Genomic DNA, 12,631 nt, shown 5'->3' with positions numbered 1-12,631 from the left:
CTGATCAAATTAATCAATGAAACTGTACTCCCACTGTGTCCACAAACGCCACTGAGCGCGTGCACTGGAGGATTTGGCTGAATTGGACGAAAAGAGCAATGATTGGAATCGAGGACTGTACCTTTAATGGTGCGGTGCAGGTTCACACTCCTCTGTGTGAGCACTGCAATCCCCTGTGCAGGTGAAGCTGAATCCCAGGGCTGCTGTACTTTACAGTAATAGCATGGGAGAGCCAGGAAGGGAGGCTTGACGCCGAAGAGCTGATTTGCATTGCAACTTTATATACAGTATGTGTGTGAATGACTCACACACGGTAGATATTTTTGTGTGTGTGTACGTGGGTGTGCATGTCTCACTCCAAAGTGCAAACTTGTGTGTGTATGTGTGTCTGTGTGTGTGTGTATATACAGTATATGAGAGAGAGAGAGACAGAGTGTGTGTGTTTGTGTGTGTGTGTGTGTGTGTGTGTGTATGAGAGAGAGACTGTGTGTGTGTGTGTGTCTGGATGTGAATTCTCCAGCTTTTTTGTTTTTATTCAGTGTGTGTTGATGGTGCGTGTGTACTGTCAGTGTGTACATGACTACAGTGTGTGTGTGTGTGTGTGTTGATGCTCTGTCAGCATGAATCATCAGAGATGATATATATTTCCTTTTGAATAATGCCTCATCCCTTTCCTCCCCTTCCCCTCTCTCTCTCTCTCTCTCTCTCTCTCTCTCTCCCTCTCCCTCTCTCCCTCTCTCTCCCTCTCTCCCTCTCTCTCTCTCTCGCTCTCTCGCTCTCTCTCTCTCTTCCTCCTCCCAGGCTGGTCAAGGCCATAGAGCACCTGCAGAATTTCTCTCTCTCCGCTGATCCCTCGTTCAGACACTTCCAGATGGACGGATCTCGGGAGCTCAAAGAGATCAGCAGCATGGAGTTTATACGAGGTTTATGTCTCATACATTAGCACAAGCACATAGTTTACACGAGAGTTATGTCTCATACATTAGCACAAGCACATAGTTTCATACATTACCAGGTTTATGTCTCATACATTAGCACAAGCACATAGTTTATACAAGGATACAAGGATACAAGGAAGTTTATTGTCACATGCATATAGTTACTGGAAGTAAGAAATGCAGTGAAATTATGTCTGGTGTCAGCCTATTTGTGCATTAATGGGGGGGGGGTAAAGTGCAGTAGAAGAGGGGTTTAGTAGATTAAGTGGCAAGGGCTGCATAAGAAAGGTGGGGGAGGACCAACAAGGAGCATATACGAGGTCTATGTCTCATACATTACCAGGTTTATGTCTCATACATTACCACAAGCACATAGTTTTGTGTGTGTGTGTGAGCTGCCACTCTTCTTGAAACCAAAAGCCCCAAAAATATATTGAAAAAAAAATAATTCTTGATTTCTCTGTGAGAAAGATACTAATGCACTTCTGCCTTGCCTTGCCGCAGCTCCATTGGCTCCTGTGATTGACACTCAGAAGACGCTGGCCTATGACCAGCTGTATCTTTGCTGGCGCCTCCCACAAGACTCCGCCCCTGCCTGGCACTACTCGGTGGAGTACCAGAGGAGAGTGGGCGGAGCCGGGTCAGTTTGGGGCGGGGTCAGGACTGAGGGGAAAGGGCCCAACTCCACCGGCGGTTGGCTGAGGATGGACGACGTGAGTGGGATGTGTGCGGTGATTGACAGGCTGGAGATGGACAGCGTGTACGTGCTGAGGGTGAGAGGCTGCAACAAGGCGGGCTTCGGGGACTACAGCGAGGAGGTGTACCTGCACACTCCACCTGCGCCAGGTGAGACACACACAGGTGTACAGACACACACACACACACACTTATGGTCATAAACCTGAAAAACGCTGTCATTTTCTGTCATGATTCAACAGATGTGGATAGCCTAAACAGTGCATATAACATGCAGCTTTGTTTTTCAAACCCTCACTACACACACACTTATGCACACATATACCCATCCTCGAACTGTGTTTGTACTGTTGTCGTTTATAAGCAATCTTCTGAATCTCTCCATCCCTACCTCCATCCCTACCTCCATCCCTACCTCCATCCCTCTGTTTTTTCTGCCTCATCTTCCTCATGAGATCCTTCCTTTCTTTCACCTTTTGTTTCACACCCTCTTCCTATACTGTAGATGCCATTTCTCTCTCTCTCTCTCTCTCTCTCTCTCTCTCTTTCTATCTTTCTCTCTCTCTCTCTCTCTCTCTCTCTCTCTCTCTCTCCTCTTTCTGTCATCTCTCACCCTGGCAACCCTCTGTTCCGCAGCATGAAGCGGCAACATATCCCACACTCCTCTCCTTTTCCATCCTTTCTTCTCAAACTCTTACCAGTCCATTTCTTCTCTCTCTCTCTCTCTCTCTCGCTCCTTTCTTTCTCACATGTATCTTTAGCAACACAGTTTAGCGCTGTTCTGCCTGGTCTGCAGTGATCAGGCTTACGTAACGGAGAAAAAAAGCCTTGGCTTGCCGTTACAGTGCTGATCCTGCAGAAGACAGAGATCTCTCTCTTTCTTTCCCTCCTCACTTCCCATCCCCCTCTCATTCTCTCTCTCTCTGTCTGCACCTCTCCTCTCATCCCTCTCTTTTGGCTCTGCTCTGATGGCTATTCCTCGCCCTGCTCCTGCACCTGTAGGCACCTGACCGTTTGTCTGTTCCTCTTCTCCCGTTTTCTCCTTCCTCTTGGCCCTCCTCTGTCCTTCTCTCCCCACATCCCCCTCTTTTGTCTCTCCTCCCTGCCCCATTCTTGTCTTTTCTTCTTGTCTTCCTTTGCTCCCTGGATGTCTCCTCCCTCTCTGTCCGCGTCCTCTTTCTATTCGTTCCCCTCTCTTGCTCTGTCTTTTCCTTGTCCTCTCTCTCTATTGCTCTCTTTCTCTCTCCCTCCCTCTGTACTCTCTTTCTCCCTCTCTTTTCCCTCACTTTCTCTATCTCTCTCCCTCCCTCTGTACTCCTGCCCCTCTCTCTCTCTCTTCTCCCTCTCTCTCCCCCTCTCTCTCTCTCTCTCTTCTCCCCCTCTCTCCCTCTCTCTCTCTCTCTCTCTCTCTTCTCCCCCTCTCCCCCTCTCTCCCTCTCTCTCCCTCCCTCTGTACTCCTCCCTCTCTCTCTCTCTCTCTTCTCTCTCTCTTGGTCAGTGCTGGCGTTTAGTCTGGACTCTCGCTGGGGCCTGCATGCAGACAGGCTGGCGCTGGGGAAGGGGCAGACGTACGCACGCAGCGTCCCCGGACTGGCCCTCCTGCAGGCGGCCGACCGCACCCTCACTTCCTGTCACCTGACCTCCGACCTGCTGGTGGCCGACCTGTCAATCGCCCAGGGCCGCCACTACTGGGCATGCTCCGTGGAGCCTGGCTCCTATCTGGTCAAGGTGTGTGTGTGTGTGTGTGTGTGTGTGTGTGTGTGTGAGAACCCACATGTAATCACTCATACATTCTGAACACACACTTCAATTTTCAATTTAAAGGCTTTATAGATTGTGATGTCACAGCAAACTCAAATAAATGACCCTGTTTGTTACATGTAGCCATGAATTATGTTAAAGGTCCAGTATGTAGGAAATAATGGAAAATAAACTGTAACCATTCCAAAAATGATCACCATATGTTGTCAGAGGGTAAGGAAACACGATGAATTGAAGTAATGGCTTATTTGACAACATTACTCTAACCTGTAAAACCCCGTAAAACCCATGAAAAAAAATGAGTTACGGGGCGGAATGTCTTAGAATTTTCGTTTATGTTTTGAACGATTAATTCTAGAATAGCGTATTAATAATGGGCTAGCACGTCCTCCTATTTGGGTTGCCAAATTAGCAAAGGCCAACTGTCAACAGCTGTCAGTTGTAGTCATGAACGACTACGAGAGGCAGGCAAATTACCAATATTAAAACAAGAAACAAATTAAGTGGACATCGGAGGAGCTTCCTGAGATGGTGACGTCTTCGTCAAACGAAGAATATCAAGTGTGACGCAGAGCTGGCCATATTTCTCCACAACAGGTAGCCTAGGCTAAACTTCATCTGCATCGCTAACTTCAGCTAAATATGTTACGTTGGTTAGAGAGGTATTTTTTGTTTTCACTGTTTCCGTAATGTGTAGCTGGGTCATGGTTGGAGAAACGTTAAAGCAGCTGCAGGTCAACTAACGTTAGCTAAGTCTTCATTACATCTGGCAACCCAGAAGAGGCTCGCGTCTGGTAGTCTTGAGAACGTTCACCAGTGTTTTGATTTTGGCCTGCAGAACGTTCGGTAACAATCCTACAAATCGCACCTTTAAGCATATATTTAGCACATGATTCTAGATTTCTTTGAATCTGACAGACATGGCTGTTGGGTGCATGTCAAAAGGGCTATTCTCATCATATAATAGCATTTCCATCGATAGTGCGTAATCATATGTTCAGCTTTATGTCATCATGCTTTCGGCTAAAAAAATCAAATCAACAACAAAAACACAGTACTAATAGCACACATGGCGTACTAATGAGCCATGCGGAGTGTCTGTCAGGTGCAGGAGGTCAGCACAATGACCAGTGGGACACTGTTGTGTTTGCAGGTGGGGGTTGGACTAGAAGCAAAACTGCAGGAATGGTTCCATCTGCCACAAGACATGGCCAGTCCACGGTGAGTGTGTGTGTGTGTGTGTGTGTGTGTGCATGTCTCTCTCTCCCTCTACAGTGTGTGTGTGTGTGTGTGTGTGCATGTCTCTCTCTCCCTCTACAGTGTGTGTGTGTGTGTGTGTGTGTGTGTGTGTGTGTGTACAGTACATGTCTCTCTCTCTCTCTCTCTCCCTCTATGTGTGTGTGTGTGTGTGTGTGTGTACATGTCTCTCTCTCCCTCTACAGTGTGTGTGTGTGTGTGTACAGTACATGTCTCTCTCTCTCTCTCTCCCTCTATGTGTGTGTGTGTGTGTGTGTGTGTGTACATGTCTCTCTCTCCCTCTACAGTGTGTGTGTGTGTGTGTGTGTGTGTGTGTACAGTACATGTCTCTCTCTCTCTCTCTCTCTCCCTCTATGTGTGTGTGTGTGTGTGTGTGTGTGTTTGTGTTTGTTTGTGTTTGTATGTGTTGAGCAGATACCACAATGGATGAGCTGGTCTCCATTCATTTTCTCTCCATTATCCTTTATCTCCCTTCTCTGTCTTCTCTCTCACTCTTGAATCCCAGAGCAAAGGCTTTGACGACATGATTCTGACTGATTGTATGGATGACGTCATTTCTGATAATCTGGTGTAATCTATACTTTAGGCCTCTTAAACTCCCCCAGATCATGTGTGTGGTCTACTCTTAAGCCCTATTCGGATGTGATTAGTATTACGTGAAGACGTGGGGTAAAGTAATTTTGGGCAGCCGTGGTCCACTGGTTAGCACTCTGGACTTGTAACCCCGACCAGTAGGCACGGCTGAAGTGCCCTTGAGCAAGGCACCTAACCCCTCACTGCTCCCCGAGCGCCGCTGTTGATGCAGGCAGCTCACTGCGCCGGGATTAGTGTGTGTTTCACCTCACTGTGTGTACACTGTGTGCTGTGTGTGTTTCACTAATTCACGGATTGGGATAAATGCAGAGACCAAATTTCCCCTAACGGGATCAAAAGAGTATATATACTTATACTACAGGACGTCTGTAATATAAATGGACAATTTGCACAGGATTAAGAAATCTCTGTATTTTACCAGAAGTGAGAGGGGTAACTCAATTTATGCACTGCCGTCAACTACTGTACTTTGCTTGCTGATTTCGCATTCATACATGCATCATGGCCTGAGTATTGTTTACTTATTAGTTCAATGTCAAGTTTATTTGTCATATGCTCAATATACAGTATCAAGGACAACTGTAGGCTACAATGAAATGCTTGTGGTGAGACTCGGGTATTCTACAGGCTACAGCTAAAGCAATATCACACAAATTCACCCTCCTTATCAATTACATTGGTAGCCTATACTTTACCTTACCAGGCAAAATCATCACCCTGTGCTTGCCTTGCATTATTACCGAGTGCTTCTTCAAGCGCCGCCATGCTAAAAAAAAAACGCGAAAAACTATGTTTTTAAACAGGATATGACGGAATATCTACATACATTTTTACAGAGGGGCATATTCGCACAGGATTAATATCACCTGAGGTATCTTTTCCAAACAGTTTTACAGAAGGTAAAAGTCGCCATAATTTCTACTGACGTTGTTGGTAATAATTACTGACATGGCGCATTCGCACGTGACTAAAACCCCCCGTAATAATTACTTTACCCCGCGTCTCCACGTAAAACTAATCCTATCCAAATAGGGCTTTAGTATTTGCACTCTCAGCAGAGGAAACACAGGCAGGTGTTGGGGATCAGCAATCACCGCTGAGTGGCTCCGGTCATGACGTCTGGCGCATTGTGTGTGCGTGTGTGTTTTTGTTTATATAATAAGTCAAGGCTCACTCTTCAATCACTTCTGATGTTATGTAGGCCAATGACCACTGTGCCAGGGATGGAGACACGTCTCTGTGGATCATCCAATATTTATTTTTTTTTAACAAAAACGGTATTTTTAACTATTATAATGTTCATATTCTGTAAGTCACTTTGGAAGTGTCTGCTAATTAACCATAACCGTAACCATCTCATCTCTTATAATCTATCTCTCTCCCACCTTCATTCTCAAATTCTGATGCAGAGGGCTTTGATGGGGTGTGGTTGTTTGTGTGATGCGATTTCTGATAATCTTGAGCAGTCCACACGTCAGGACTCTTAAGTCTTCCCAGATCATGTGTTGTTTTCTTGACGAGAGTAGGAGAATCAGACAGATGATGGGGATGAGTGGACCAGGTGATGGCATCTGGAAGTGGCACTGAGGTTTTCTTACAATTAAATTCTTATTTAATGATTTCAAATGTAACCAAATGTAATAAAAAATGCCTCTATCCTACCCTCTAGCCTACCCATCAGTCAGCAATGGATGGAAGTGGACACAGGTCTCGGGGGGCCTGTTGATGCTCAATCCTTATGACTTGACGAATGCTGTGCACAGCTGATGGGTGCAATTCCACCTGTGTGGTAGAGGTCATAGGGTGGACACTTTGGCTTCAGTTTCCATGGCCAGGCCTTGCCTTGTTGAAACAGAGTGGACACTTTAGCTTCAGTTCCCATGGCCAGGCCTTGCCTTGTTGGAACAGCCTTTGCAGACCACCCCTCGAACAACCCTCTGTTACCTAGACGATTGTCACCCAATGTAGTAAAGGCAGGAATAGCCACAGAGATGACAATACAATATGATCAGGGCTGTAGTGGAGGCTAAACATAAGTAAACACAGTTTATCCACATGCAATTTGAGAAATAGAGTTGATCCAACTCTTAAAAGAGTTTATTAACCAACTTTTAACATTCAAAAATCACACTGTATAGAACAGAATATAATTCATAGTTTACCTACCTCTTATTTTACCACTACACCCCTGAATATGAACACAATATTTGAGCCACAATATGACAATATGATGTTATGAGTGTTGGAATGTGTTTGGATGTTCTGTGCAGCCATCATGGCAGTAAAATTGTTGTTGACTCTGACTTATTTCCTAATTTCCACTATGAAGTAAGAGAGGAACAACATCTTATTGCCATATTGCTATATGTGAAGACATCTCTATAATATTTATTTGAATCAACTCTCTCTACCTTACTCTCTCTTTTTTTTGTCTGTCAGTCAAGAAAAAAAATATTAGGCTTGAAAATATTGATTTAATAAATATTTCTATCTTTATCATCTCTCTCTCTCTCTCTCTCTCTCTCTCTCTCTCTCCCCCCCCCTCTCTCTCTCCCTGTAGATATGACCCAGATAGTGGTCATGACAGCGGGGCCGAAGATGCCCAGGACAGCCCCCCTCCATTCTGCTTCCTCACCATGGGCATGGGCAAGATCCTTCTGCCCCACCAGGGGGTAACTCACCCCTCCGGCCACCCCCTGACTATCCCTCTGCCCCCACGCCTCGGGTTGTGTCTGGACTTTGACAAGGGCCGCGTCACCTTCTACGACGCCCACTCCCTGCGCATGCTGTGGGAGGGGCCTGTGGACTGCTCCGCCCCCGTCTGCCCAGCCTTCTGTTTCATTGGTGGAGGGGCGCTGCAGCTGCAGGAGCTCGTGGCCAATCGCAGCATCGAGCAGACCCCACCCAGGAGAGTGACCATCCAAACACGTGCCACCAATCTCTGCAATTGACATGACGCGTCGCATGTTCAACCAATCGGATGTTAGGATGGTTCTCAATGTTAAGCACCTTTGAAATACTCTTCTTATACCGTCCATTAATTTATTGATTTATCTTCTATTTATTTTGCCTACCTGGGATGCTTTGTATTAAGGTTTGTGTAAACATTCTGAACTAACCAAATTTTTTAACAGTATACTATCTTTGCATCACTACTAATGGTGGATCTCGGCAAATCATTTTCTCATGTTGACGTCATCTGCTCACAGGAAGTTCCAAAATTGTAAGCTGTACAAAAATATGCTCCAATTATCAAATGCATGCATGTCTGGACATCCTGAATGTGACTAAAGTTCTGTACCTCAACGCCTTCTAACTCCAGTATGACAACAATAGGGCAATGAACTCTTGAGCCTGTGATTTGCAGTGATCTACCGCAAAATAATAATACTTAAAAGCTGTTAGACAAGTTAGATGGACAGGTTTTGGAAGGTCAAGATTTGACCTGGTGACCTTTTGGAATGTTTTGTCCCTTGGGAATGTACCCACTGGCACATCCATAATATGTTGTCATCTTCTGTGTGTGTGTGTGTGTGTGTGTGTTGTGTGTGTGTGTGTGTGACTGAAATCTTGCTGTAGTAGTTGGAAGTGTCATAACATTGTTTGTAAAATCATTTGCTGTCTGCATGTATAGCACCTGGAAGTTCGAATTCTCTGACGTAAAGTTTATCTCCAGCAATGTCTAGGGTAATGGCATACAGTATGTGTTCTGTGCGTGTATGTGTGTGTGTTCTGTGCGTGTATGTGTGTGTGTCCAGTCCACACACACACACACACACACACACACACACACACACACATTTTTCTTCACCAGCAGGATAAGTCGTGGCAGTGTGTCTGGACAGCAGTGACGTTTGCAGGTTTAGAACTGGTCAACAAAGTATGTCCCCTTTGCACAGACTTTCCACCAGTACAGTGAATCAGGGCGAAACCTCATAAGAGCTTATCAAACGCCAACAGCAACCCCTCCACTTTCACAGCTCTCTCCTTCCCTCTCGTATAGCCTCCGTACCTCTCATACAGCCTCACTGACTCAATTCAGAGGCCGTGGCCTCACCAGCCTCCACTGAGTGTGAGGCAGCTGTTGAGGTGGCAGACAGGCCATTCCCTCTACTCGCTAATCAACTTCCTGGATATAGGCATACATTGAACCACATTACATGTCATTTGCACATTAATTACGGATATAGGCATACATTGAACCACATTACATGTCATTTGCACCTTAATTACGAAGTGACTTACAGTTGATGAAACAACATCGAGCTTTAGTGAGCTGATAAAGACTCAGTAAAAAGACAAAGTAAATAGGTAATGGAGGCAGAAATACTATAGTATTCGGCAAAGTGCAGTGAAGGGATGAGATGAGTGAAGATGTTCTGTGGTGACCATAGGCAAAGCAAGACCATGAGAGATCTCTTAGAATTAAAGAGGACATATTTCACCCCCTTTTCCGCAATTGTAGATTTCTTTTTAAAGTATATTTGATATATTTAGGCTTTTGTCTTTGCGCGTATAGACAGTAGAGAAAGACAAAAAGCGAGTGGAAGAGGAGAGATGAGGTGGGATCGGGAAATAGCTGCAGGTCGGAATCGAGCCAGAGCCTCCATGGGCACTTGACCTGAATGTAGGATGGGTGCTGCCACTTGCAGGTCTTAATAAAACGTCTGTGTCATACTTTGGTCAAAAAAAAGGATGAAGCTGCACCATAACAGCGTTTTCGACACTGTCCGAAGAACCCTGTTCAGAGCGGCCTGATCCTGTCCTGGGCCGCATGTCCCAAAACCATAGTTGCTAACTAAGTTAGCTAATTTCCCATTGCCAAGCAACTAAGTTAGCTAATTTCCCATTGCCAACCAACTAAGTTAGCTAATTTCCCATTGCCAACCAACTAAGTTGCTAACAGGTTAGCAACTGTGGTTTTGGGAAATGCACCCCTGGTTGTTTCACAAACACAATCATCTTGCCTGATGGCTTCACTTCGACATGTTTTGAATAGGTTTCGAGCTTGCGAGATTCAGGCAAACTTTTCCACTTTGGTTCTCTAGTCATGAGTGGACCCTTGGTCCAGAAAGGTAAAACTGAGGTGGTTTAATTCCAAACTTGGTCCAGATAGGTAAAACTGAGGTGGTTTAATTCAACAAGCTGCTAGACTCAGGGTCACTTTGACCAGCGGATCTGAGTGGCTCAATGATTCACGTTTCTAGACCTAGGAAGCCCATAAACAAAACAGCTGGGTTGTGTTATCTGTGTGTGTGTATGTGTGTATTGGTAGCCATCCCAGATACCAAGACACATGCATAAAAGCACTGAAAATATGGAATTTCCATAACATGTCCCCTTTAGTGTTTCAGATCATTTCAGATCGATTGTGTAGGGTCTGTAGAACTCGTTAATTTCATGCTCCATTGTTGGTTTTATGAATGTAGGGTTGGCTTTCCAGGACAATGGCTGGTATAGTTGGTGTTCATTAGCTGTATATGCAAAGCATTGCCGAGCAGGTTCTGTGGGTTTCAGTTCTGTTAAGTACTGTATGTTGTGGACAGACTTGTTAACCTGTACTCTTTGCTGTTTGGGCCAAAACTAGAGCAGGAAGCATCCGGACTCACAGCACACACGCACACACGCACACACACACACACACACACACACACACACACACACACACACACACAGTCTGTTTCCACTCCTTCCCCTAACACACACATTTTTTAATGAGTGTGACCTTTGTAATGACGTCCCCACTTATCATGTTTTTGCTATTACTTCATGTGATACTTCATTCATTGTTTGGTTTTGCAAAAGCCCATATTGCTTTCCAAAAGGATCTGTTATAATTATTCTTTGAAAAGAAGGATGCTGCTTTAGGCTGTGCAACTGTCAGTCTCAAATCTAGTTGTATGCAGGTGTGTGTGTTTGTGTGCGTGCATGTTTGAGTTTCTGTGCTAACCTAACTGTATGTGTGGGTTAACTTGCATCAGTGTGTGTGCATGGGTTTGAGTGTCTGTGCATATATGTAAGATTGTGTGTGTGTGTGTGTGTGTGTGAGAGAGAGAGTAGTTGAGTGTTTGTTAGACTATTTGCAATAAAGACTGTACTCAGTTGCACACAGCTCTGGTTTTGGCCTCTGTGTTTATGTTGGTGTATGTTGGTGCATTGACTGTATTTGTGTGTTAAGTCCTCTTGTTTATGCCTGCACTGCACTGCTCTGGCCCAAGGCATTCTGGGATATGTAGTACTGCCAGAATGTCTGAATTCTGAATGTAAGATGAAATCAAGCGATGAGGTAAAATAGATCTGATCTGCTGCCACAATCAGACTGCCACAACAGAAAGGAAGAAGTTAATATTTGTATTTAGTAGAGAAGTAACAGTACCCATGGGAAGTAAAAAATGGCATTCTATCTGTCTGCATGTTGAATGTTGTTCATATTGTTAAATGTATTTTTTTAAACAAGAGAACGCACACTGTCTAAATATTGCATTCACACAAACATAATACCACACATCTTGTAATGTAGTAATGTTCCCAGTAGAACACCAACACAATAGCAGGCATTTAATCATGACAACGAGCTTATCTACATACGGGTCATTCCACATGAAATGAGCAAATTTGGGAAAATCTTTCAGCTCGACCCCCTCACATTGTCTTTATTCATTCATATTGTCTGCTTCTACATCTCAAAGGAAGGTCTGGAAAGTTATACCTCCAAATGAGTATTTCTATGAGAATTTTACCTTAGAGTACACCTACCCCAATTCCAGAAAAGTGGCTTTAAAGGTATACTATGCAGTTTCAGGTGGCTTTAAAGGTATACTATGCAGTTTCAGGTGGCTTTAAAGGTATACTATGCAGTTTCAGGTGGCTTTAAAGGTATACTATGCAGTTTCAGGTGGCTTTAAAGGTATACTATGCAGTTTCAGGTGGCTTTAAAGGTATACTATGCAGTTTCAGGTATTTTGGTGGCTGTAGAGCTCCCCCTAGATGTGCTGTATGGCTATGCTAGGTGAACGATTCCCCTGTTACAAGTTTGTTTACCATCAAATTGGCTTCATAAAAGTTATAGGTGAAAATCGTGCATAGTGCACCTTTAAAGCCATTTCGGCAACTTAAGACTAGTTTACCTCAGTAACTACTTTGGACTCGAGCAGTTCATTCAGTATGCAAACAGTCCATGTTGTGGACTGACACCTGTCACACCTGTCATATGATGATGGTCTATATATTTGTTAACCTGAAGAAATATTCGGCTTGCACTGCATTCTGTTCTTCCAGGAGGTTCATAAAGATTGGTGTTTTTACAGATATCAGTGAAAAAGAACAATGTGAGGGGGTCAATTGGCAGGAACCGGTTGATTTGACTTAGAATGACCCATACGGAA

General features: G+C 44.6%; 1 protein-coding gene across 2 annotated transcripts in view; it reads left to right on the top strand.

Annotated features, from left to right (window-relative positions):
• Positions 1-12,074, top strand: part of trim46a (tripartite motif containing 46a) — a 23,624-nt gene extending 11,550 nt beyond the window's left edge. For both annotated transcript variants that reach the window (XM_042106773.1, XM_042106771.1), the window contains 5 exons: positions 802-923; positions 1,443-1,784; positions 3,133-3,362; positions 4,549-4,616; positions 7,807-12,074. In XM_042106773.1, coding sequence (XP_041962707.1) covers positions 802-923; positions 1,443-1,784; positions 3,133-3,362; positions 4,549-4,616; positions 7,807-8,197 — 1,153 coding nt within the window. In that variant the 3' untranslated portion in view covers positions 8,198-12,074. The remainder of the gene's footprint in view (positions 1-801; positions 924-1,442; positions 1,785-3,132; positions 3,363-4,548; positions 4,617-7,806) is intronic.
• The last annotated feature ends 557 nt before the right edge of the window (positions 12,075-12,631 follow it).

Source organism: Alosa sapidissima, chromosome 10 (genome assembly GCF_018492685.1).
Source record: "Alosa sapidissima isolate fAloSap1 chromosome 10, fAloSap1.pri, whole genome shotgun sequence".
Lineage (NCBI taxonomy): Eukaryota > Metazoa > Chordata > Actinopteri > Clupeiformes > Clupeidae > Alosa > Alosa sapidissima.
This window is presented reverse-complemented; position numbering and strand designations above follow the sequence as displayed.